Source organism: Carettochelys insculpta, chromosome 9, assembly GCF_033958435.1.
Source record: "Carettochelys insculpta isolate YL-2023 chromosome 9, ASM3395843v1, whole genome shotgun sequence".
NCBI classification, from domain to species: domain Eukaryota; kingdom Metazoa; phylum Chordata; order Testudines; family Carettochelyidae; genus Carettochelys; species Carettochelys insculpta.
This window is the reverse complement of record NC_134145.1, coordinates 5409464-5435014: the sequence shown is the minus strand read 5'-3', so window position 1 is coordinate 5435014 and position 25551 is coordinate 5409464. Positions and strand designations below refer to the sequence as shown.

General features: G+C 51.5%; 1 protein-coding gene across 2 annotated transcripts; it reads right to left on the bottom strand.

Annotated features, from left to right (window-relative positions):
• Window positions 1–161: 161 nt before the first annotated feature.
• On the bottom strand, window positions 162–24814 carry RAD54L (RAD54 like). Of its 2 annotated transcripts, XM_075003508.1 has the most exons (18): window positions 24685–24814; window positions 24490–24576; window positions 21639–21758; window positions 21042–21102; window positions 19315–19450; window positions 18084–18153; window positions 17304–17592; window positions 16204–16328; window positions 14379–14529; window positions 11642–11768; window positions 9370–9444; window positions 8834–8964; window positions 6559–6669; window positions 6018–6141; window positions 5617–5695; window positions 5332–5511; window positions 3727–3890; window positions 162–1405 (listed from the first exon to the last, which is right to left on the bottom strand). In XM_075003508.1, the coding sequence occupies exons 1-18, from the start codon at window positions 24685–24687 to the stop codon at window positions 1204–1206; spliced, it is 2235 nt and encodes a 744-aa protein (XP_074859609.1). In that variant the 5' UTR covers window positions 24688–24814; the 3' UTR covers window positions 162–1203. The 2 variants fall into 2 exon arrangements, with proteins under 2 accessions (XP_074859609.1, XP_074859610.1); XM_075003509.1 differs by lacking the exons at window positions 19315–19450; window positions 21042–21102; window positions 21639–21758; window positions 24490–24576; window positions 24685–24814 and adding an exon at window positions 19095–19307 and having other exon boundaries at window positions 167–1405.
• Between the last annotated feature and the right edge of the window lie 737 nt (window positions 24815–25551).

Sequence of the window (25551 nt, the reverse complement as noted above, 5' to 3'; positions counted from 1 at the left end):
CCCATTGCAAGAGACACTTCAGTGCAACAAAAAGCTTTTTCTTACCACCCTTTTACCTTTTGGGGGAAATCCTTTCTTAGCCCCAGCTTTCCTTACCTTGCATTTATTTAATACACACACTTATTTTACAAAAAAAAAAAAAACAACTTTTCTTGTTCTTCAGCAACTTTATTTTATAAAATGTAGTTGAGTACAAACTCTGGGTCATAAGCTATTTGTTGCCTGCATTATAGAAAGATGATCTTGCTAAAAATGAAACCACCACACATTTCTTGTTTGTCAAGATTTTCAGCGTGAAAGTGATGTTAATGGGGATTGATTCATGCACTTTGTGAAAAATCTGAACGTTTGGAGGAGTCTGAGGCTGCATCGTCCAGAAGTAACAGTCAGTTAAACTAAGATTTTCAAAAATGGCTTAAGTTAGATTGATTTTGAGCAGAATGACTATTTTCCAAGGGTGTCTACCGGACTTAGATTTCACAATCTAGATAAACCCTGCCAGATGATTCCAGCTCTCCTCAGTGCCTGTCCCTTCAATAATATTTAGCATGTGAATTATGGCTGCCAGAAAAATCCTGAGTAGGTGATAATTGCACATTGAAACCCAGTTCTGCAGCCAGGAGTGTAAAAACCAGACAAGCCCTTCGTTAACTGTATAGTGGGGAACAATCTGGCAGGACAGGGGGAGGTGGAGTGGATGATCCCACGAGGACTTTCCACCTCTGGACTTTGAGCTTGAAAAGCTCTCAGAAATTAAAAGTACCTTTGATGTCCTTGCGATATCTTATAGCCTCTAAACTACCCACAAGGATGGAACTTGGTTTTTTTGCAATGGGACTTAGCTGAATAAAAAGACACTGATACAAACAGAGACCTGGATCTTTCACGTGGTCTCACAGAGACAGCACCAATAAGGCTTAGGTTAGACTGACGGAAGCACATCACTCTGGAAGCCAAACAGGTGTTTCTCTTGTAAATAACAGACACACAAGGAAGGCACAGAGAATACCCAGTGCTTTCTGCTGCACCAAGCACAGTTTAACAGATTTCAAGGCCTCCCGGTTCCTTGGTGGAATTAAACAGAACATCATCTTGCTGTTCCGGATCCTGATATCAGCACAGGCTGGATCATCAGACTTGTGACTGAAGTGGGCTTGACTTCCATAGGAGCCTTCTCATCCCCCCCCAGTAGGAGACGTGTCATCAGGGAATCCCTCGCTGCTCTTCGTGAGAATGGTGATGGAACGTGAAGGTGACAGCAGCATCCCACGCTGCCTTCAGCACAGAGTCCTGCAGCCCGCGCTTGTCAGCACAGTGGTTCCACTGGGAGAGGTCAGACGTGCAGTCGGAGCCTTCAGGAGGAGGCTTCACCTGGTGGCCGTTCACACAGCGGCGACACTTAATCCTAAAACCAAGAGAAGGTGTTGCACAGGGTGGAGCAGGGCACATTACACCTGCTGGGCGAGGTACAAGATCCTAGCGTTTCGTGTTTGGGCTATGGGGCGTGCAGTTCTGGAGGCTGCAGAAACAAAGAGAATGCACTGCAGCCTCTAGGCCAGCCTGCTCCCATTCAGCCGCCCGTCAGCAGCACAAAAAGACCATGCAAAATCAAGTGTCTAATCTGCAGGCACATGTGCTATAAAAGCGTATGCAAACGCTGGGGGAAGCATAATGGGGTTGTTTAGGGTTGGTTACCACGATTCCATTTGACAACACTGAGCTTCTATTTCCAAAGTATCTGAGCCTCCAAATGTGCATGTGTATACATAAAACAAAACCTTCACAGAAAATCCACCCAAATTCAAAGTCGTGCAAATAGCAGGAAAAGAAGTGACCTAGATGGGTCTAACAGCGGCTCCGAAGGGATTTGAGAAAGTTTCATTTCCCATACGCTTTAGTTTACCCAGTCAGAAAGACATAAAATCTAATCACCTATAAGATCCCACAAGTCAGAATTACAAGTCAGTTTTAAAACCACATTTGACAGCAGCTTTCAGATTCCACAGAGGCTGGAAAGAGGCTGTGCTCAGTGGTGACAGATGACAGAACAAGGAGCAACAGTCTCAAGTTGTGGTGGGGGAGATCTTGGTTGGATATTAGGAAAAACCATTTCCCCAGCAGGGTGGTGAAGCATTGGAATGCGTTGCCTAGAGAGGTGGTTGAATCTCCATCCCTGGAGGTTTTTAAGTCCTGGGTGGGATGATGTAGTTGGGGTTGTTCCTGCTTTGGGAAGGGAGCTGGACTTGATGACCTCCTGGGGTCTCTTCCAGCCTTCGGATTCTATGAATAGAAAATCCTTCTTCCTTTCACCTTCCAGGACCTAAATACTTTGGACATATTTTTGACTGATGCAAGGGAACTGCATTCTCCCAGACATTTCCTGCACTCCCTGCTCTGCTTTAAGTGGTCATGGTGCAGTGGGCTTTGTACTCAAGGCCTCAGAGAGAATCCCCTGTCTATCCGTCCTCCTTTTGTTAATTGTCAGACTGCTTATAAAATTGGTCCTGGTTTGGCATCACTACCCAAGCCAAGAAAAACACACTGCGTGGAGGATGCCTCACTGTGCATTTAAAACCAGACAAATAACTTTCCCTTCACCGTGAAACCTACAGCCTCTGAGCCCTCGAGGCAGTTACACGCTGCAGGTGGATGCATCAGCAAGGGTGATTCAAGTGCTTGTCCAATAGGTTTAACACCCATAATAAAACAAGGGTGAGTAGGAAGGGTCAGTTTCCTTATGATTATGGGAGTATTGGAAAGGGACAGTCACCCTAGACACTGACCTCTCCTCTGCCTGAGTTATCCCCACGCCTACAGAAAGCAATGGGCCTCTAGTTAGGGTCCTGGTCCACGATATGACTCAGGTTCAATTGGTTGCTCTGACACAATCAAAACAAAAAAGCAGTCCAGTAGCACTTTAAAGACTAACAAAATAATTAGGTGATGAGCTTTCATGGGACAGACCCACTTCTTCAGGCCGTAGCCGTACCAGAACAGACTCAATATTTAAGGCACAGAGAACCAAAAATAGTTATCAAGGTTGACAAATCAGAAAAACTGTAATCAAAGTGGGCAAATCAGAAGAGCAGGGGAGGGTAAGAGGAGGGGGACTCAAGAGTCCATATAATAACCCAGGTAATTGGTGTCCCGGTTCAAACCATGTATTAATGTGTCAAATTTGAATTTTTGGTTCTCTGTCCCTCAAATACCGAGTCTGTTCTGATCTGGCTATCGTCTGAAGAAGTGGGTCTGTCCCACAAAAGCTCACCACCTAATAAATTATTTTGTTAGTCTTTAAAGTGTTACTGGACTGCTTTTTTGTTTTGATAGTGTACAGACTAACAGCTATCTCTCTGTTGCTCGGACACAGATTTGCTGCGGGCCCTTCAGCTAGTCACTGAGCTGCTCTGTGCCTCAGTTCCCCCTCCATACAAAGGGTTTAATAACACTCCCCTCTCTCCCAGGGGTGTTGCAAGCCTAATCCATTAAAAAGAACAAAGTGCTTGAGATTCCTAATAAGACGCACTGTGTCATATAGTTATCTTCCTGCCACACGAACAACCTCTGAATCAGCCAGTCAATAATTGCTCAAGTTTGAATGGTTCATCAAGAGGTTCTCAGTGAACCAGAATGTTTGTGTCCCCACCTACGGCCTCTGTGTCCCTCAAGGAATCAGCCGCCATTGTCACTGACTGCCCTAGCAAAGGGTTATGTTTATAAACATACTTGTCATGGGTATCACTGGCTGTGGTCTCATTCAAGGTGAACAGCTCCTTCAGCTCCCCCAGTGAGAAGTGCCTCGCCACATCCTGCTCCTCATCTACCACACAGCTGCTCAGCGCCTTCTTGTGGGTCTGTCGCTGGAAAATCTTCTCCTCGATCGTCCCTGTCTGTGAGAGAAAACAGCCAGTGGGATTGAGGGCAACACGGAGCTGGCTGAAGCTGGGATTAAGTCTTTATCTGTGTAAAAAGTACCACAGGGGTTGTTAGTGAACAGAAGTGGTCAGAGCCTCAATTTCAGCTTCTCTCGCAGCTGCCCAGAGCCACCTGGCTAGGGGCACAGGTTTGCTACAGAATCCAAGAGGCACGTTATCAACGCTGCTTCAGACGGTGCCGTCCGAGGGCTCCGAGCACTGACAGCCCGGTTTCCCTTCTCGTGCAACACACAGCAGGCTCCCAGCAGGGGCTGATGCGACCACTGGCCAGGCCCGACAGCTGTTAGCAAAGAGGTGACATGCAGGAAAACCCAGAACCCTCCTTCCAGAGGACAGTTCAGGGGGGTCATCCCAGACCCCGTGCTTTCCGGGCTCCTGTGGAGGCCACCCTAGCTGTCCACAGGATGGGGCCGCAGGATTACCTGGGGCTGGGAGCCTGGTGTGGCAGCAGCGGGGTTCGCCCCCTCCCGCCCTACCCACCACAGCGGTGGGAGCCAGAGCAGCCCAGCAGTCTGCTCTGTCCCGCCCACCCTGCTTTGTGGGGCTTCTCTGCGGCAGCAGCAAACAGAGCACCCCAGGCCCAGGGCACTCCACTTCCAGCTGCCCCAGAGCGGGAGGGTGCAGCAGAGTGGAGCAAAGGGGCAGGACATGGGGAAGGGATGGAGTAGGGGCAGGAGTGCTCTGGGCCCTGTAGCTGGGGCACGGGGTGCCCCACCCCCCCAGGGACAGCGATGGGAAAACCAGCCAGCCAGAGCACAGCACGGCCACACCGCATTCGGAATCCCTGCTAGAGATTCCCGGTCGGGGCGCTGGGGCGCGCGAGCCCCTGCCGGTGGGAACACGGCACCGGAGGAGCCGGTGGCCGACACCAAGCCTCAGCTCCGAAACCGGCTCAAGCTGCGAAACCGGACGAGCAGATTCCGTGGTTGTCCCAGGTCGTACAGCAGCCCTGGCCTCGTGGGCTGGGTCCCAGCAGCTGCGGATACCCCCCCCAACCCCTCCCTGATAGGCCTCTCACGCCCCTTCATCCACAGCAGCCACTGGGAGCACAGGTACAGGGGCAGCTGGAGGGATCTACAAGGATGGGACTGTCGCCCCCGCACAGCCGTGGTGATACCGTGCTGCAGAAGATCAGTGGCTTACTTCTAAAGCTTTGGTCCCTTCTGGTGCCCAGCAGCCAGGCCCCATGACGGCATCAGGGCCCCAAAGCAATCCCAGCGGCCAAGCTGTCAATGGCAGCAGGTTGGAGGACAGGTCACCAAGTGCAGCCCGCCCCACGGGGTTCTAAGCCACGGCGTCTCTGCTCGTTGCAGGGTTCGTTATTCTGCCAGCTGCAGCCTGGGCTGTAGCTCCCGGTCCCGGCAGGGCTAAAGGGAGGCGCTCACTCCAGACTCACCGAGAGCAACCTGTAGATGTAGCAGGTCTTCTTCTGGCCGTCTCGCCACACTCGCGCCATGGCTTGTTCATCGTTGGCCGGATTCCAATCCGGGTCGAACATGACGAGTCTGTTTGCCCCGATCAAGTTCAAGCCGCAGCCACCTGCTTTGCTGCTCAGCATGAAGACGAACTCAGGGCTCTGTGGGACGACACGTCCTTGGCTTAAATCTCCACCCGCTCCCACAAGAGCCCACTGGCCAGACTGGCAGGACCACCGACGGGGGTGGGAAGAAGCTCTCCTTACCGACAGGCTGTTGAAGCGCTCTACAATCTTCGCTCTCTTTTTAATGGACATGGTGCCGTCCAGTCGGACATATAAATACCTGGCACGGGACAACACAATGGTTAATGGGATCGGATCACCCCAGCCTTTTGACTGGCCTGGTTTTACAGTCATGAACAGCCGCAGTTGTGCAAATGTGCGGGCGGTCCAGGCTGTCGGCTCCCACAGAAACGGACAGAGCTGTTCTGCTGGCTCACCCTGGAAGCCAAACCAGATGGGTCACTTTAGCTCCAGTTCCAGGACCTCCCCTTCCGGTGAGAACAGGAGGCCCTGCAGGGAGACACCTCAAGAGCAGCTCCCTCAGGCTAAGGTTTACGTTGCAAGTACAGGCTTGCAATTGTTACGTAAGGCCAATGACAAACCTCCTAGTCCTGCAGAGCTTCTCAAAGAGGTCCAGAGTTTGGGTGTAATTGGAGACCAGGACGACCTTGTCGTTGCTGGTGCTTCTAGTCACAGCCAGGAGGTAATCCAACACCAGCATCTTTCCTGGAACCAAGGACAGTCCAGATGTGGTTAAAACATCCCACTGCCAATACGAAGGGACGCAGCAGAGTCCCATGGACAGGGCTTTGGACTCAAGACGCCTGGGCTCAATTCCTAGCTTTGCCTCTGGGTCACTGTGTGACCTTGGGCAAGCTACTTCATCACTCCGTGCCTCTGTTTCCTTATCTGAGTAATGGGTATAATACACACCTGCCTCTGTAAAATCCTCTGAGATCCACAGCCAAAGTGACTATTAGAAGGGCTGGACAGCGTATATGCAGAGGTGTACAAGAGAGCAGCCGCCTCCTGAGAGGTCACCCCAAAGTAAAGATACCGAATAAGATTCCACGCACTCTGGCCAGGCGGCCACCTCTCCCACACAATCAATCCCTTCACCCGGTGGCGTTGCAGTGCGGTTACCTGACAGCTGGGGCTCCAGGGACTTGGGACTGTAGCCAGCAGGGAACAATTCCAGTGCTCCCGCAAACCCTTCCTCCTCCTCCACACACTTCTCGTAGATCAGGGCCGGGTCTGAAGCACAGACAGACAGAAAACCTGGAAACCGCTGCGGCTTTGCCGAGTTCGCAGAGCTCCCCTCTGAGGAAGGAAGCGGGACTGGGAAGGGACCCAGACAACTGTGACCTTCTCATTGCACTGACTGTATAATTCCACCTAAACACAGCATGGGAGGCACCCAGCTCCACTCCCTCCCCGTCTGGCTCCCGGTGCTCTGCCATTCATTCTGCCCCCCAGTCTTACCTCACGTCCTCCTGCCAGGATCATCCCCTCAACCACGCAGCAGCCAGGGAGCCGCATGGTGGCCATGTGCCCTAGGCTGGGGACTAGGACGTCAACCCCAAGCCGAAAGGAGGGAAAGTTTGGCATTGTTAAATGACCCCCTTCAGGTCAGCTGTGAAGTTGCGTAAGGGCCAGAATGCTGGTCGGGGGGGGGGTGTCCCGTGGAACCTGGAGTTTAGGGCTGGGGAGCATCAGGGGAAACCTCAAGAACTTTTAATAGAATCATGGATTACGTGCTGGGAAAAAAATAACCAGCTTAAAGCACTGTCCATTCAGTGGCCTCCCTGAGATCTACAGCACCTTGCGCCCTTTCCAAAGGACCTTCCCCTGTGCCTACCAGCAGTAGTAGTACATAGCTCTCTGGCCAAATCCTGGCACCATGCTAAATGGCCACCATAACGAAGGAGGATAAACTAAACCATTTTACGACACTGACATTGCTTGGGATGCAACCTTGGAGCCGTCCAATATGGAGTCCGTCACCCTGGAAGGCCAGGAGACCCTCCCAGTGCAGGAGGTACAAGACATGAGGCCAATATGATGGTTCTCAGCCATGAGGCTGAAGAGCAGCAGTGCGCTGGGTCCCATGCATTGTCCTCCTTTCACTCTATGAGTCCACTCCAGTTATGGGAACATAAGCCACCTGCATAATTCACAGCACCTTGCTGTCTTCATAAACCAAGCTGACCACTTCCTGGGTCCTCGGCCACCCCTGCAGAATGGGCCGGGGTGTGGAAGAGCAGCACCAGAGAAGGAAAAAGCTGCTTCCAGAGGGACGTGACAATGGTGAAGGGCTCTCCCTTGCATCCCCTGGAGTTTTAGCACCCATTTCAATGGAAGCAAGACTGGGGTCTAAATGACCCTGGTTGGCTTTCCCTCTTCCTCTGCATCAAGTTCTTCTCCACCTCTGCTTCACTTTAGTGACATCACAATTCTTCCCTGCCTACAGCTGTATCTTTCTCTCACCCAGAACCAACTCTGGCCTCTCCTCCATGCCACCTGGCTCCGTTTTCCTTCTTCCACTGGTAGTTCTGCTCCTGTTCTGCTAAGAACTGTCTCCCATCCCCTGCTCATCACATTCTCTCCTCCCTCTCTCAGTTCAGCACCTACTTCTGCAGGATATCCTCAGACTGCGTCTCTGAGTGCCTGGGGCTGAGCGTGACCCCGTGCTGATGTACCTACTACGCAAGGCTGGGCAAGAAACGGCTTCTCCATCCTGCAGATATTCTCAAGAGTTGAAAAAGGCTTCCCACCCCAAATCAGGATGGAAAAACAGCCCGAAAACCTCAAAATTCTTTTGAGAACCAAAAAAGCTAAAAAGATTTTTGGTTCAACTCAATCAAAATGTTTCGACCTTTTCTAGTAACCTTTGTCATATTCTTTAGTTTAAGGTTCAAAACAAGAGAGTCAATTTGAACCAGAAAAACGGAATATTAGGTTTAGACAATTAAAAAAAAAACCTCAAAGACATTTCCGGTTGGGAGAGTCATCGGAACCAACCCTGCTTCGAAGAGTTTCACTTTCAACCAACTGGCGTTTTTCAACGAAAAAATGTTCAATCATAAAATTCCCAACCAGCTCTACTGCTGGGTGTATTTGAATGAAGAAACGTTGCCCCCTCGTGGCTGGAGCTCTGAGTACTCAGCCACAGGAAATGGCCTTTGGGTCAAATGACGGCAGCCTGCCGTGTGAGCCGGGAGAGTCAGAGGTCTCATTCCAGCTCTCCAGACGTGGGGGTGAGTTAGGCAGGGGGTAGATTGCAGGACTGCCGCCAATGGAGTCTTCTCCTATAAGCTCTTTGGAGCACGGATCTGGCAAGGCTGAAGTGTTTCGTGAAGCACTGCCTCTAATGCGCTGTAGCCAATAGAAGAGAGCATTAAATCAACTGCTCACTCACGGTTACAGAGCTGCTTCAGGGCCGTGATGGAGGAGAGAGACGACACGCTGATGTTCCCCTCCGTCAGCTCCTCGGCTGGCTTCGCCTGCTTCAGGAAGCGTTTGTACAGTTCAGCCTGCAGAGGCGTCAGCCTGAAAGATAACAAGGAGCACAGCACGATGCAACAGCTGCAGGCAGATCTGTAGGCCACGCTCAGCGCTTCTCTTCCGTCTCTGCTGTAGTTTTTTGGGCCACAGATGCACATCCTTCACCGGGGAGGCTTAGTCCTCCACAGATTCCATCAGGAGACAGGTGCCATTTAATCTTTTCCCTCCGTGTGTGGAATAAATTTTATGTGCACAGAGGCACATGGAAATGTGCACCACCAGGAAAGACATCAGCCTAGCTGTGAGCCCTCAGCTAATCAGCAAGGCGGTGTTGGAATCTCTCCTGAGTGGCACTGGTCATGAGAAGCCACTAAAACCCAACCCCCGAGGGTCGAGACTATTTACTGAGAGTTCAGCCTTTACTTTTGTTCTTTTTTTTCTGCCCCATACCTGCAACAAACCACCTGCTCGATTTTCACAGGTAGGTATTTAGACAGAATGTCGGAAGTTCTCCTGATTAGACATCTGCAATGAAGGAAACGGCAATTAGAAACACGGGTGACCTGAAAATCTAAGAGCGGGTGTCCAACTGCAATATCATCCCTGACTGACGGGGCTGTGTAAGTCTCTGTACGGTCCATGCCCGAAGTGCCTGAGAAATTGCCTGGCCCCTAACTCGGCGGGGATGATCACCCAAGGTGGGGGTATCGCTGGCTGCAGATGTGCCTTAGCATAGCTCTGCCAGTCTTTTTCAGGTGCTGTCTTGACTATCAGCACCACTGATTTCAACTGAGCAGCCTTTGCCCTTCTCGGGATTCTCTCTCCTTCCCTTTGCAGCGTGATTCCAGGATGAGCGAGTTACTGAAAGCTGGGTGTCTCATTGCATGGGGGACTGGCAGGATCTCCCCATGCAGGAGAGACTGAACAGATCCCAGAGTAGCACCCTCAAATCTGCTGCATCATGAACGAAAGCAGAGGCCCAGTAGGATCAGGAGTAAGTTCTAACCCTCCTGAGCCATTTTACCACCAGGTTATGTCAAGGTCATGGTCAATTTTGCAGAGCAGTCATACAGCGTGAAATTAAATTTACCGTGAATATAAACTGCTCTATGGTATTTGCAATGGTTGCAAAAGCTTATATAGCATCGAGGCTCCAGCAACGCTGTGAATGCAAAGCAGACGCTAGTGATGATACTTTTGCTGTCCATCAGTTACGTATCAAAAATGTCATTAGCATAGTTACTTATGATTCGTAATCAGAAAAGTAAGGGTGTAAAAACAAAAAACAAACAAAACAAAATGACATTGTCTTAACAGTATGGCCAAGCGGACAGAAAACTTGAGTTCTAGTCACAGCTCTGCTCTTGGCCTGCTGGCTGACCTGACAAAAGCCATTTTCCTGCTCCGTGCCTCAGTTTCACCATCTGTAAAATGGGAACAACACCGACTTCTTTTGTAAAACACTTAAGAGATCCACTAACAAAAGAAGGTAAATAAGATGTAGACATTAAAACACCCCATAGATTTGCTTCTAGTGCCACAGCTTCTTATCTAGCTGGTACAAATATGGTTTATTCCTGTTAGCCCCACAGAAACAACATAGCCATGGGAAAGCGAGCTGGGTTCTGTTCTGCCTCATGTCTTAGCGTCAGAGCGAACAGCTGTCTCAGTTGTTGACTTGGTCATATAGGTGGCACAAGAAACAGAAGGAAAACAGTGGGATGCAAAGGCACCAGATGGAGCATAAAACGGGCCGATTAGAAAAATCTTCATTTGACTTGTAATCTGAGTGCACGCGGCAAGCTGAGGTTAGCGGGAGCCAGGAGTGTCCCTGTGACGGTCCCTTGGGAGAGCACAGCTGCACATTAAGGCTACGTCTACACTAGCACACTACGTCGAAGTAGCCTATTTCTAAGCAAGGACATCGAAATAGGCTACTTGGACGCATATCCTCTACACGTCCTCCAGGGCTGGTGCCATCGATGTTCCACGTTGAAGTAGTGACAGGGAACATTGAAAGGAGCCGCCCCGGAAGGAAACATGGAGCGTCCACACACACACAAGTGATCCCCATCGAAATAAGGGGCCAGAAAAGCCCCAAGCCACTCCCTTAAAGGGCCCCTCCCAGACACACTTGCCCTGCACAGCACAAGATCCACAGAGCCGACAACTGGTTGCAGACCCTGTGCATGCAGCATGGATCCCCTGCTGCAGCAGCTGCAGCCCTGTGCTAAGGGCTGCTGCACGCGGTGACCATAGAGCCCCGCAGGGGCTGGACAGAGTGTCTCTCAACCCCTCAGCTGATGGCCGCCATGGAGGACCCCACTATTTCGAAGTAGCGGGACACAGATCGTCTACACATGCCCTACTTCAACATTGAATGTCGAAGTAGGGCACTATTCCCATCTTTGGATGGGAATAGCAATTTTGACGTCTCACTGCCTAACGTCAACTTCAACGTCGAAATAGTACACGGCGCATGCAGACGGGACATGTGCTATTTCGACGTTGTGCCAGCTACTTCGAAGTAGCCGGCTAGTGTAGACGCACCCGAAATGCATCCTCATGTCTCGGTGTCCCTGGAGCTTTACTGACTCATCAGCTGTTCGGTGTGCAAAATTCACCAGGGAACTTGTTCCAACACCGCACTGTAATCCTCAAAACCAGATGTGGGAGAAGGGGGTTATTGTGAGCTTTCAGGGCAGCAAACGTCAGTACTCACCTATTCACAATGCTGATCAGCTCTTTAAGTCGTTCTTCCCCTTTATGTCTCTCCCCTTCACTTGCGTCTGCGTCTCTGCCTTTGAGGATAGGGATTTCAAAATGCTTTTTAAACTCCTGGGCTGTCCCTGGCCAAAAGAGAGGGGAAAGAAAAAATGGCAGGACAGCATCTCCACTCCAGTCATGTGGGCCTTGGACAGAAAATGGATTTCCCCTCCACCCCCTGCACTGCCCTAAGGCTGTGGGGCCCCCAGGGAAACACTTAACCCCTCGTCTAGCAAGCATTACCCCATTTGCCCCATAAGGCATGGTTCAGGCACGGCAGGGGAGTGTGAGCAATAGAATAACCCTTAACATTCAGATCACATTTCCATCTGCAAAGGACTTTACAAGTATAATGAACTCTAACGAATGCAGCAAATATAAAGGCCATATTCTAGATTGGCATGAATAGGTTGCATGAGTTGCCAGACACCATTTCTGTTTCAAGCAGAGTGCAGCGAGGCTCGGTTCTGGGGCCAGTGTTATTCAACATCTTTATTAATGACCTGGATGAGGGACTGGGTTGCACCCTCAGCAAGTTTGCGGATGACACAAAACTGGAGGGAGAGGTAGATACGTTGGAGGGTGGAGAGAGAATCCAGCGTGACCTGGATAAATTGGAGGACTGCGCCAAAAGCAATCTGATGCGGTTCAATAAGGAGAAGTGTAGAGTCCTGCACCTGGGGCGGAAGAATCCCAAACATTGTTACAGGCTGGGGACCAACTGGCTCAGCAGCAGTACGATGGAAAGGGACCTAGGGGTTATGGTGGATGAAAGGCTGGATAAGAGTAAACAGTGTGCCCTCGTAGCCAAGAAAGCTAATGGCATACTGGGGTGCATTAGGAGGAGCATTTCGAGCAGATCTAGGGAAGTAGTTATTGCTCTTTATTCGGCACTGGTGAGGCCACATCTGGAATATTGTGTCCAGTTTTGGACCCCCCAGTATAAAAAGGATGTGGATTTGCTGGAGCAGGTTCAGCGAAGGGCAACAAAAATGATTAGGGGTCTGGAGCACAAGACCTATGAGGAGAAGCTGAGGGATTTGGGCTTGTTTAGTTTACAGAAGAGAAGACTTAGAGGTGATTTAATAGCAGCCTTCAACTTCCTGAAGGGCAGCTCTAAAAAGGAGGGTGAGAAACTGTTCTCAGCGGTGTCAGATGGCAGAACAAGGAGTAATGGTCAGAAGTCGAAGAGGGGGAGGTGTAGGTCAGATATTAGGAAAAACTACTTCACCAGGTGGGTGGTGAAGCACTGGAATGCATTGCCTAGAGAGGTGGTGGATTCTCCATCCCTTGAAGTTTTTAAGTCCCGGCTGGACAAGGTCCTGGCTGGGATGACTTAGGAGGGGTTGATCCTGCTTGAAGCAGGTGGCTGGACTACATGACCTCCTGAGGTCCCTTCTAGCCCTATGTTTCTGTGATTCTGTGATTTAATGCTGAACCATTACAGGCCACCACAAACCAGGAGCCTTGGAGTAACATTAAATTATGAAAGACTGATTTATGGATGGGTTTGTTTATTCTTGCCCTGGGGCAGTACATGGCCCTTCTGGGATAAGCTTTTGCCCTCCCTGCAAGACAGCAACAAAACCAATCAAAACCTGTTGATGCAGCAGACATAAGGCACCAAGAGATTAGTTATATGCTTTGCTCTTCAAATAAGCCAAATCATGGACAGCAGATGTAAGACAGAGCCCAGAGATGGAACGTTTTAATCTGCAGAATGCAGCCATAAGAAGAATTCAATCCTCCAGCAAGGAGGAAATTGAAACAAATCAAACCATGCCCGTTTCAAATCTTTTCCTCCTTTTCCCTGTAAATGAGGTGACAAGGTGAACCCTGGATTCAAAGGCTTCCTCCTCTTTGGAAGAAGCAGTCCCAAATCAAACCCTGGGACATGACCACCACTAGGATGAGTGATCAGGAGGAAGGGGGGTCCTATTACTAAGCCATAGCTGGAACACCAGATCGAGGTTCAGTTTCCAGCTCTGACACAGACTTCCCATGTGACCCAAGGCAAGTCACCTCACCTCTCTTTGCCTCAGTTCCCTATCTGTAAAATGAGAGTAATGCTCCTTCCTTTCTCGGTCTCCTCTATTTAGCTGGTCAGCTCTCTGGAGGCAAGGACAGTTTTGTACAATGAATATATGCAGCATGTAACACAAAGGGCTCCAGTCTGACTGGGGCACTAGACGTTACTGGAATACAGGAATAAATAAGGATGTTAGAACTTCACAGTTCAGGCCCATCACAAAGATGGGTGCTGCTGGTTTCTCCAGCTCTGGTGGCTGGAGGCGTTCCTGCCAGTTAAACCACCTGCCTCTCAATTCACAGCTTAGCCTTGAGAACAGAAGGCACAGGGGACACCTGAGAACAGTCTTCAGACAAGTTCAGGGCTATTATAAGGAAACCGGTGATCATCTGTTCTCCATCCATTCAAGGCAGAGTACGAAGGAGCTTCATCTGCTAGTAGGAAAACCTTTCTAAGGGGAGTTAAGCTCTGGAATAGGCTTCCCAAGGAGACTGTGGAATTCCCTTCCCTGAAGGATTTTTAAAAGCAGGTTGGACAAACACTGACAGGGCTGGGCTGGGTTTCCTTGGTGCTGGGCTAGGTTTCCTCAGCACCCGGGGCTGGACGCAATGACCTCTGTTGGAAGGTTCTGTAAGCTGCACAGGTGTTAATGCCTCCACCTTACCTAGGATACCAGAGTTCACAAAATGCACCAGGCTGAAGTATTCAAGCAGGTCGTTCTGAATAGGGGTCCCTGAGATGAGAACTCGCCGGGGGGTGTTTAAGCTGTTCAGAGCCTGGTATGTTTGGTTCTCAGAGTTCTTTAGCCTGTGGCCCTAAATAGAAAAGAAAGCAAACAAGAAGCCTCAGGGCCCTGGGTGAGAACACGGGTCACAGATCCCTGTCAGCACTGGGTATTTACTGTATATTTCTCCAGACAGGACTGTCCGGACAGCACCTAGCACGGTGAGGCCCAGCTCTGTGACTAGTGCTGCCCCTGGGTGCTACCCTAATAACTGTCACCATACAGTCCGCATTAAGCAAACATTTTCTTTGCTAAAACAGGCTCAACGTCCCCTCGTTCCTGGCAGTAACTGAGATGGTTGATTTATTGCTGTTTGTAAATTGCTGCGAGATCCTCAGATGAAAGTCAAGGGGAGGGGAACCGAATAAATACCCAGCACGGTAACAGCGTGCTCCGTTTACAGGCGCACGTCGATCGGCTTATAGCCAATACAGAATCACGCCACTGAGCATCACCAGCGTTCAATGAAACTGTTCCAGGGGAGGCAGAGGTCTGTACAGCTCTTTGTTGGTCCGGGGCCAGGCACAGGGGCCTGCGTTTCTTGCTTGCCCTTTGGGGAAATGACACTCTAGCCCAGGGGGCAGCAACCTTTCCGAGGGGAGTGCTGAAATTTAACCTTTTGACCTCCATGTACGGTCTTTTAAAGTCACTAACAGTCCTGCTTACCACAGCTTTGTTAATAAATAAAGATACCCAGCTTTACCGTTTTGGTCCGGAAAGCTCCAGCCGCGGGTTTTTTAAATATCTAGAAATGTGCAGGATTTAAATACAGGTTGAATCTCTCTTATCCTGGATTCTCTGATCCGGCTGGACCACGGATGTCGCTGAAACAGGGAGCCCCAGCCACAGAGGTTGCTAGGTACTGGGGGCTCTGCCGGTTTGGCAGGTAGCCCCACTGGCTGGGAGCAGCACCACTGCTGCCCCTGGTGCAGGGCTGCTGGCAGTCCCAGACTTGAAGCTGGTTTTGGGGGAGTGGGGGAATGAGGGGCGGGGCTGAGCTCCCTCCTGCATGCCAAAGAAAATTGGCTCGGGGCCACTCTTGGCATCTGTGCCAGGGTTGCTGAGCCCTGCTCTAGCCCAAATGAGAAGCTGGCTACTGATACACAGCATCAGAGAACAGGGGAAAAAGGTTTGCTAGACCTATGTTTTACTGGAGTGAAGGCAGCTCCTGAAAGTCCACCCCTAGCAGAGCAGAGCCCAGTGCCTGGAGACAATGACCTTGTAAGCCTAAGCAAGGACCACTCAGCTTGCACAGTCACACCTTCTCCCCGGCTATCACCAGCCTGCCCTGGAGAGTGCTCAAGGCTCCCCTTGAGGCACGCAGTCGCACTTACGGCTCCACAGCTCAGGCTCCTCTTGCGAGCCCAGGAGCTGTAGGGATCCTCTCTGGCACACATGAATCCAGTGCTCCTGCGGGTCCTGATCTAACCGCCATGGACATCGGCGCTGTTGCAGAAAGCCCTTTGCTCCCTAAACCGTACTGAGCAGTTCTCAGCAGGCCAACGTTTGACTTTCTAGTGGGGAGTGAGGGGGACACAGATCCAGCATGACAACACAGGTACAGTATGCAACCGAAGGGCAGGCAGCGTGGCCTAGCAGTCAGAGCAAAGGCTAGCCGAGACTGGACTTGCAGGGTGCTTCTCCATAGGGAAAGCAGACCAAGCTCTGCACAGGACTAGGGAAACACCAGCTGCCATCTCTGTACCTCGTCACAGATGACCAGCCCGACGCTCCCCTTCTGGAGGACTTCGGCGTGGAGGCGGAACGTCTCGTAGGAGATGATCAGGATAGGGGAAGGCACACGCACGCCACGCTGGCTCATAAAGCCGGCTATGGGAAGGGAGTGGGAGAGGTGAGGGCACACAGAATGGAGGAGAATTTGAAAGCCAGGCAGCAGAGAGCAGCTGAGCCGGATCCCTTGTCCTCTGAAGTCCAGGAGAGGGTTGCCAGTTACGCCAGCTGCTTCTGAGCAGGCCCTAAGCCCACCCATCCTTTACCCTCCCCTTCGGCACTCAGCCACGTTTCTCCTGGCTCCCTTCCCCGCTGGCTGCCTGCTTCATCCCACCACATCACCAGCACGAGCCCCTGGCCTGTCCCCTTCTCTGCCTCTGCCCTCTGCCCTCCCCACTAATGCCCCTGCTCCAGCCACGCCCCCTCTCCCTGTGCCTGCTCCACCCCACCCCCTGCTTATGCCCCTCCCACCCCTGCTCCAGCCACGCCCCCTCTCCCTGCACCTGCTCCGCCCCACCCCTACTTATGCCCCTCCCACCCTTGCTCCAGCCACGCCCCCCTCCCTCCACCTCCTCTGCCCCACCCCCCTGCTCTGCCTCTTCCTGTGAAAGCACTGCACCACTTTGGGTGAGTGTGGGGGGCAGTTCCCCCCTCTTCTCCAGGGTGGCAGGGTACCAGCACTGGGGAGGGGTGTGTGCATGTGTTGCCGCCCCCCGGGCACCTCCCATCCGTCTCCTCTGAGCATCTTCTTCCATCAACCTCCCTGCCCTCCCCTTTATCTCCCACTCACTCGGCCTTCCACACCCTGCCCTTCCCTGCCTGCGCTTCTGTGCAGCCCAGAACGCACCCTCAGCAAGCACACCCTGTGAATCCCACTGGTGGCTTGCACCAGGAAAGCATCCCGGGTCACCGCAGAGGTGCAGGGGCCTGAGCCCACGCCCACTGAAGTCAGCAGAAAGACTCCCAGTGAGTTCAGGCCCTAGATCTTTGCATCAGCTGCTGAAGTGGCTTTCCCAGCTGCTAGAGGCGCCCCCCAGAGACAGCCCAGCCACCCGCATGCAGCTGCCTCCACACCTAGTTTACGGTCTATCTCGTCTTTGGAGCCTCCGTCGATGGCCAGCGGCTGGATCCTTCCCCCGAGCCATTTGCCGACCTCATTGTACCAGTTCTTCACCAGGCTGGAAGGAGAGACCACCACTGCCTTGTCGATCTCAGGCTTGCAGTCCGGGCTCTGACGCAGCAGCGTCCACATCAGAGTGATGCACTGGAGGGTCTTACCCAGCCCCATCTCGTCAGCCATTATGCAGCCATGGCTCCCAGGGATCCGCCGGCTCGTGACACATTCCCAAAGAAACTTCACCCCCTGCAAGACAAGCCGAGCTCACTGAGTACAAGGCCCTCGCCGACGCAGGACGGAAGCTGCGGCACAGATTTCCACGGCCCGTCTCAGAGGACCTCCAAGCACAACGCTAACTAATCAGAGGAATCCCTGAAATGTAACAATGTTTGGGCTTCTTCCGTCCCAAGCGCAGGACTCGGCACTTCTCCTTGTTGAACCTCATCAGATTTCTTTGGGCCCAATCCTCCAGTTAGTCTTGGTCACTCTGGACCCTCTCCCTACCCTCAATGTATTTACCTGTCCCCTTCGCTTAGTGTCATCTGCACCATGCAGCATCCACCTCAAATCCATTCAGCCGCTGTTGCCCTGACTGTGTTAGAAACAGACCCTCTTAGCGAAGGGACTGTGTGGTGGTGTACACCCTCCCACGAGCCACCTGCCCGAATCCTCTGCAAAGTGAACACCCTCGAGGTGGGGGGATTAAGGACACGTTCAAAGAAGTTTCCCAAACTCACTTCTCTCTGATGGGGCCGTAAAACGCGACCGAGAACAGGGTCCACCACAACATGGACTGGCACTTTGTCCCTGCAGGAAGCAAATAAAGAAGAGTAGAACGAACGCGCTCAACCAGGGTTTTTTTTGCTCACTGCCGTTCTGAGGACTCACAGTAAGTCGTACAAAGGCGGCAACTGCCCACAGTCCTATCTGCTCTGCAGTCCTCAGCCACGCGAGGAACTAGGTCAAAGAGGGTCGCCCCGACAGTCAAACACCACGCTTCTATCGTGCAGCGTGGGTGGAGCGATTGGAATGACAGCATACCTGTCCTTGAATGCAAAGGGTGTCACTGTGTCCCTGACTGCAAAGGGGCAAACACAATTCAGAGGCACCCGCACCCGACAGCCACACTCAGACTAGGTGCTGGAGTACTTCTGTTACACAGACAGTTAGTGCTGACTGAGATGTCCCGTAACTCCTGGAGAAATGCTACAGGACACATCTGTTCCAGATGTTTATCACCCTAGGACTGGGGCACCTCACAATCTTGAATGTAGTTATCTTCACAACAGCTCTGTGACACAGGGTAATGCCGTCATTCCCATTATACAGAGGGCGGAATGGTGACACAGAGGGGTTAAGTGACTTGCCCAAGGACACAGAGGCAGCATGTGGCACTGCAGGAACTTGGACCACAGCCTCCCTGGTGCTAGGCTAGTGCTCTAACCATCTGACTATCCTACCACTCAGACATACTGTTATTGGAAGCAAAGCAATGGCGGGTTATCCCGCCAATGGCAGCATGAGTGTCTGCTCTAGGTATTAGCCTATTAGGTGCCACAGGACTTCTTGTTGCTCTAAGTAAGGTTCCCTGACGGTTCCCATTCTAATTCTCTGTTTTCAGCCCATCATTTTTGTTTGCTTGTACCTTAATGACAGCATATGCTGACTGAGCATGTGCAGTTAGTATCTCTTAACAGCTCCTCTGCAGGAAATAAGGCCCTTTTCAGAACAGACGAAAGCAGACTTACCTAAAAGTCCACCCCATGGGTAGAATACCCCAGATGATCTAAGACAGATATGTTCTTTCCTTGGCTTGATATGGTTACGAGCCAGAGACACTGCAGAGCCCTGAGGCTTGGAGCCAAACTGAACTGCAAAGTTCTGATCCGAATTTGGTCCAGAGCCTCTTGGGAATGGAAGAAAAGACAATGAGTTTAGTGCTACAATACCCACTTGGTGGAAACTTACTTGTCTGTTTTCAGCTGGTCGTGTGCACTCAGTGGCGGGGGCTCGTACAGAACCAGAGCCCCTTCTTCAAAAGGGTCATGGAGAGCGTTCCTGACCCCCGTCCGTTTGATGCCCAGGGCCCTCAAGCCCAGTGACCCTGAAAACAATCACAGGCAGGATTCAAAGGGTTGCCAGTTGCTTCTTCCCAGAAAAATCAGAGCTACGTGCAAGGCTGAGAGCTCAGACACAACACGCTGCCCCGAAGGAGGCAGCTCAACACAGCAGCTACAGAGCTGAGTGTGATGCTGGCAGACTACAGAGTAACGAGGATACCAACGCTGCATGCACCAGCAGTTTAGATGCGCTCCATGAGCCAGCTGAGGGATGGCTAAGGGTGTGCAGAGAGGGGGGGCAGGGGTCCTGTCCCCAGCTGCACCCACACAGAAGTAGCAATAATCTGTGTGCAGTGTATGGGAGAGCACTGATGGGGCTGGTACAGAGTCACAACCCAACCGCCTCTGCACACTGGGTGATACTGATCCAGCTGGCAGGGAGGGTGTTGACTGCATTCCCCGCCAGTGCTGCAAGTGCATTACATCATCTACAGGCACCTCCACAGCACTCAAGTGGTGAAGATGTCCCTAGGCTCCTCCGGGCTGTGATTTAACTTTGGATAAGGGCAAAGAGGACCAAAGACTGTGTGTTCTAGGAGTACAGTAAATGCAAGTCAGCTGCCTGTTAACAACAGAAATTAGTGACATGAAATCTGGCATTGTCTCAGCGTAATTTGTTTTATTTACACAGACACACAAGGCATGGAACAGAGGTGGGCACAAAGGACACACATACCAACCCCAACTTCAGAAATCTTTGCCCAAACCTCAGTGCCTGGTTCCCAGGAAGCAACTGTGCTCCAGGGATTGACTCCAGTTAGGGAGGTTAAAACGGAGAGTAATTTGCTGCTTGCAACAGCTCCTCCAAAGAACATATAGCACTAAACAACAATTCAGCTTCTCTTGAAAGACTGCACATGGCTTGCAGGCTGAGGAAAGGGGACTATGTGTAACAGTGCTGGCTAGAAATTCCCACCTTAAAAATATGCTGTGAAGCCTTGTTTTGTACCCTCTAAAATTAAGGCTAAATTGCAACATCCTTTTAAACCTACTTTCTCAGCTGCTAATAACTGCGCCAAGTAAGCTCCTTTTTGGTTGATAATTGATATTCTTCATCTCAGTCCAAATGTGACTTTATTAAAATAATGTTTGAGTGAAACTGGTGGAGCTCTTCTGGCATTAAGGGGGGAAAATGGCCCCATTTATTCCAATCAGAAAATCGATGCTCCAAACATTTAACAACAGCTATCACACACAGCTTGTTAAAAAGATCACCTCGAGACTTAAAGTATCAAGCAAGTATAAGGAAAACTGATGCACATTTATTGGTTTCACACACCTTGTTCCTCCTGTTAGCGATACTAAAAGTATTATTTAGACTGTAAGCTCTTTGGGCCAGAAACCTAACTCATAGTTTTGTTCTGTAACACGGCATGCAAGCCTACAGCACTTTGAAAAATATGTAACCATCATAATACAAAATCTGGCACTGAAACAAAGGATTATCCAAACTGAATGCTAATAAGAATTAAGACTGCTTCACTAACACGGCTATATTTTCTGTTCAAGCTAACAAGGGGAGGAAAATTTCACTTTTTGACTTGACACAGCTCTCCAAACCCCCATTCGTTTTACCTTGATAATTTGGAATAGGTACTTTGAAGGGTTTCGACAGAATGCTGCGGATAAATGCCTCCTAGGAATGAAGAAAGAAAAATATATGTTGGAGCTGTTTGCTACCAGAGACAGCTACAGAACACAGAAGCTATTTGCTCAGGTCCCAGTCCTGCAAAGTGTTGAGGGTCTCTCAGTTCACACTGGTGTTTCTAGCCCAAATATTTCTACATCATATTTAACGTTTTCCCACTGGAATTTCCAAAACATGACACTGACTAATACTGTGTGACCTGATTAAACACCTCAGTATCGTACACATCCTGTTTAAGTAAGTTACTCCTACCTGACTGCACCACTGAATGTTTTTCCATAGAAAAGCTATGGGAACATCACCGATAAATAAAGTGCCAAGCCCAGTGAGAGCCTGAATTCAGGTGCCACTGTAATGTAAATAATGGTGCAAGCTCTCCTGTGCATTTCCCATTGACCCAATGTGAGTTTTTTATAAGTGCAACATGCACAGATCATGTCTACGGCGCATGACCTAAGAGTAGCGCGAGCCCTTCTCATCACGGATGGACAGGGCATTGCCTTGTGCTCAAGTGATCCACTTACATGTTTGCTGCTATCGAGGCAGTGAGGTCGATTGGTCAGCTGGGCCAAGGGTTTCCGGAAAGGTGATATGTAACATTCCCAGCTCTGAGTCTCACTGCCAGGCTTCCGCTTCTTCGGAGTCTAGGAAAGAGAATCAGGACAGGCTGCAGGGGATTTAGAGAGACCAACACAGGAGAAACGAATCACCGACATGCTCTGTTAGCATCTAGCCACATGGCAATGCAGCCAGGTGACTAAGTCTGAAACCGGAAGCTCATTACTCACTGCCATTGTAAGGACACTGCCAAGGTCGACAGGCCCAACATTTTACCTACCCAGAAATGATCGTGTTTAAAATTAGGGTTGCCATATTTGACCTTTCAAAAAAGAGGACGCCCCGGAGAGGGAGCATATCTGCATCAGTATCTGCCAGCTCACATTGTATTAATGTGCTATCTAGATTATAACACACTAATACAATGTGGGTTGGTAGATACTGACACCGATACTCTCCCTCTCAGGAGCGTCTTCTTTTTCTATGGTAACCCTATTAAAATTCTCTTCTAATTCTGAACATAATCATCAGCCCCTCCCAAACTAGTGCTGACATACTGCTAAGAAATGCACCATTTGGGCACACCTACAAGAAACAAGGCTCAGCAAAGATGCATTTGTTTTGTTTTCAATTAGCAAGCTTCCTTAAGGAAAAATTTAGTCGTCCCCCTCTCTCCCCCAAATGCAGGCTAGTACATAGCATTTTGAGCATCCCCAGTGGCTCTGGAGGAAGCAGAAGGGTTGCAAATTTTAAGCTCAGAAAAGTGATAAGACAAATGTCTCCGTACATAAATGGACGTCAAAGATTTGTAATGACCACGTTCAATCTCTCTCTCCCCCTCTCCAGTCTTCCAAACAGTTTGTTCCCTAGCTCAAACAGAAGTTGATTCTATGCAGAAATCACAGGGTGAGGCTCTTTGGCCTGTGTTATGCAGGAAATCAACCAGATCAGTAGTTCTCAGCCAGAGGTTCAAGGCAGATTTTGCGGGGTCCACCAGGTCTGACTCACCAGGGCCTAGGGCAGAAAGCCAATGCTCATTGTGTAGGACTGAGCCCCAGCATCACCCACTGAAATTGAAGCTTGAGAAGCTAAGTTTCACAATGCTCCCCCCACCCCCACCCGCAGCAGGGGATTCCAGGGAAATGCCTTGCTTGTTACCCATTAAAGCCAACCCCAGCTTACATATGGAGAAAGACAACTGTAGCACAGCTGGGCTGTGGAGTTTTTAATCAAATGCTGGGAGGGACGCCAAAAGGAAAAGGATGAGAAACCCTGGTCCCTTCTGGCCTTAATATCTTTGAATCTTTACTGCTAGCAGTTCTGCCTTCCCCAGCACATCCGGTTGTTTTTCAAGAGGGTTTTGTCTATATCCAAGAAGAGAGAACAACTCCACTGAGCTACACATACATTGACATTTAAGGCATGGTCCAGGCCCAAACATTCCCAAACTCTAGTGACATCTAAACTTCAGTGGATCTAAGCTTTGAACCTCTAACTGGAGCCACTGAACTCCATAGGATTTTACAGTAAATTCTTTCATATCCGGCTTTCTATCATCTGGAACTCTCACATAACTGGCATTTCAACCATATGTTAAATTTAGTTATGTCTTCCGTAAGTACAGTTTAGTAAGAGTAAATACAAATAAATACAGCAAATATAAGTTAATAGTATACAATACTACTTTTGTGGATAAATAAAGTACAATAGAACCATGAGATATTGTGCAAATCTCGGGTTAACAACTTTGAGTGGCGGGGAGCTGGTGCCTAGCTCGGGGCTGCCCACCATTCCAGGGAGTCGGGACACTGGCCAGCGCTCTTGCACTGGTCAGTTTCCTGGCTCCCCTTACAAAGGGTTGCGGAGGAACTCAACCTCTGCGTATGTCGGGGGTCGACTGTACTTTGCGTACATTTTTGTTTGTTCTTTAGTGACTAATCTTGTTTTTCTTTAGTGTTATGCATTGCAAGGTATACCTCTCTATTACCCAGAATATTTGACTATCTGGCAACCTCCCGATCTTGGGGCTGCTGGATATGAAAGAGTTTACTGTAAATGATTTCTCAAAATGATGACCAGGTGCTAATGGCTAAATTCCCAGAGTCCGTGTGGTGGGGGTCCTGACTGGCTCTTTAGGGAAACACCTGCCCGCACAACTTGGACTTGTAGCATGGCCTAACAGCAGCGAGCCTCAGGCTCAGTCCAATTCCAAGGGGAAGCGAATTACATAATCACAACCAGGCTGAGCAGGAATGCTCTGCCCTGCCCATCCTGCATCAGAACCTACACTCTGGTGGCCAAAGCCTCACCACTGAGTATCCCTAGATGTGGTGTTTACTGAGAAAACCGGGCCTGCTTATGGGACAGGGCACACTTTCCACTCAGATCCCCCTCTCGACGGGGCACTGCAGAGGCATTGGCCCAGGTGTGATCAATCAGCCTGAAATGCAGCTGGGCATTGGCCATCCTTCATCACCCAACAGCGAAAGCTGCAGTTCGGAGGAAGTATCGGAGGGGTAGCCGTGTTAGTGTGGATCTGTAACAGCAATGAAGGGTCCTGTGGCACCTTATAGACTAACAGAAAAGTTAACAAAAGAAAACAAAACTCTTCTGTTAGCCTATAAGGTGCCACAGGACCCTTCGTTGCTGTTAGGAGGAAGGTGGCTTAGCAGGCAGGAAAGGCAGGGCTGATTCACTTCTCAGCCCAGCCCAAGGGTTGCACACGTACAGCCCAGCCCAGGAGAGGGCACCAGCGCTGGAAACAGACATCTACCCAGGCAGAAGAGAGAGGGGAATAGGACAGGGTGTGGAGCTCACCGCCTCAGGGTGCCAGTCTTCATCATCCTCTGAGCCATCACCCCCTGGCTTCCTCTTGGCCAGCTGGCTGGGGGCCAGGCTTCTCCTCTGCAGGAGGGAAGGAGAGAGGTGTGATGGTGTGCAGCAACCCCACAGTGCAGCGTGCGTGGGAGAGGGTGCACCAATGATCACAGGGGGCGCAGCCCCCGCCCTTACCATCTTCTCACAGGCGGCTACAGCCCCATCCAGCCCCAGGCCGGGCACAGCAGAGGGGCACGCAGACCAACCTGGGGGCGGGGGCGGGGGCGGGGGCGGGGGCAGGTCAGGAGGAGTAGGACAAGCTGGGCACTAGATGGGGGGGGGCTCTGGTGGGGGGAGGGGCCCGATGGGCACAGGCAGCAGCTGTAGGGTGCAGGGTCACCCCTGTCTGGGGGTTCAGTGTGGGCAGGCGGCGAGGGGGGGAGGGAACACACGGGGAGGAGTCTGGTGAGGGCTGGGGCTGCGCGGGGGGGCGGATGGGGGCTGCGCGGGGGGCCACCCCGGGTTCGGGGGGTCACTCCCACTGGGCAGGCGTGGGGAGGGGATGTGCGGGGGAGGGGAGGGGAGGGGAGGGCAGCCCGGGGGGCAGTGGAGCAGCGGGGGGGAGGGGCGGGGGGAGGGGGCAGCGGGGGGGAAGGGAGGGGAGAGGAGAGGAGCCCGGGGGCGGGGGAGCAGCGGGGGGGAAGGGAGGGGGGAGGGGGGCAGCGGGGGGGAAGGGAGGGGAGAGGAGAGGAGCCCGGGGGCGGGGGAGCAGCGGGGGGGAAGGGAGGGGGGAGGAGAGGAGCCCGGGGGGCAGGGTAGGGGAGCAGGAGGGGGCACCCCGGGGCGACGAGAGCGGGCGGGGGGGAGGGGCGGCAGGGGGTCGCCGCTGGCTCGGGCTTCGCTCGCGCGGGGGACAGGCCAGGTCCGGTCCGGTCCGGTCCGGTCGGCGGGGGAGGGGCGGGGCGGGGCCTGGTTCCCGGGCTCCCCGCGCTCTCCCGAGCGGCCCCGCTCCCCGCCAGGCGCGGCCAATCGAGCGCCGATGCCGCCCGCTCCGCCCATCGC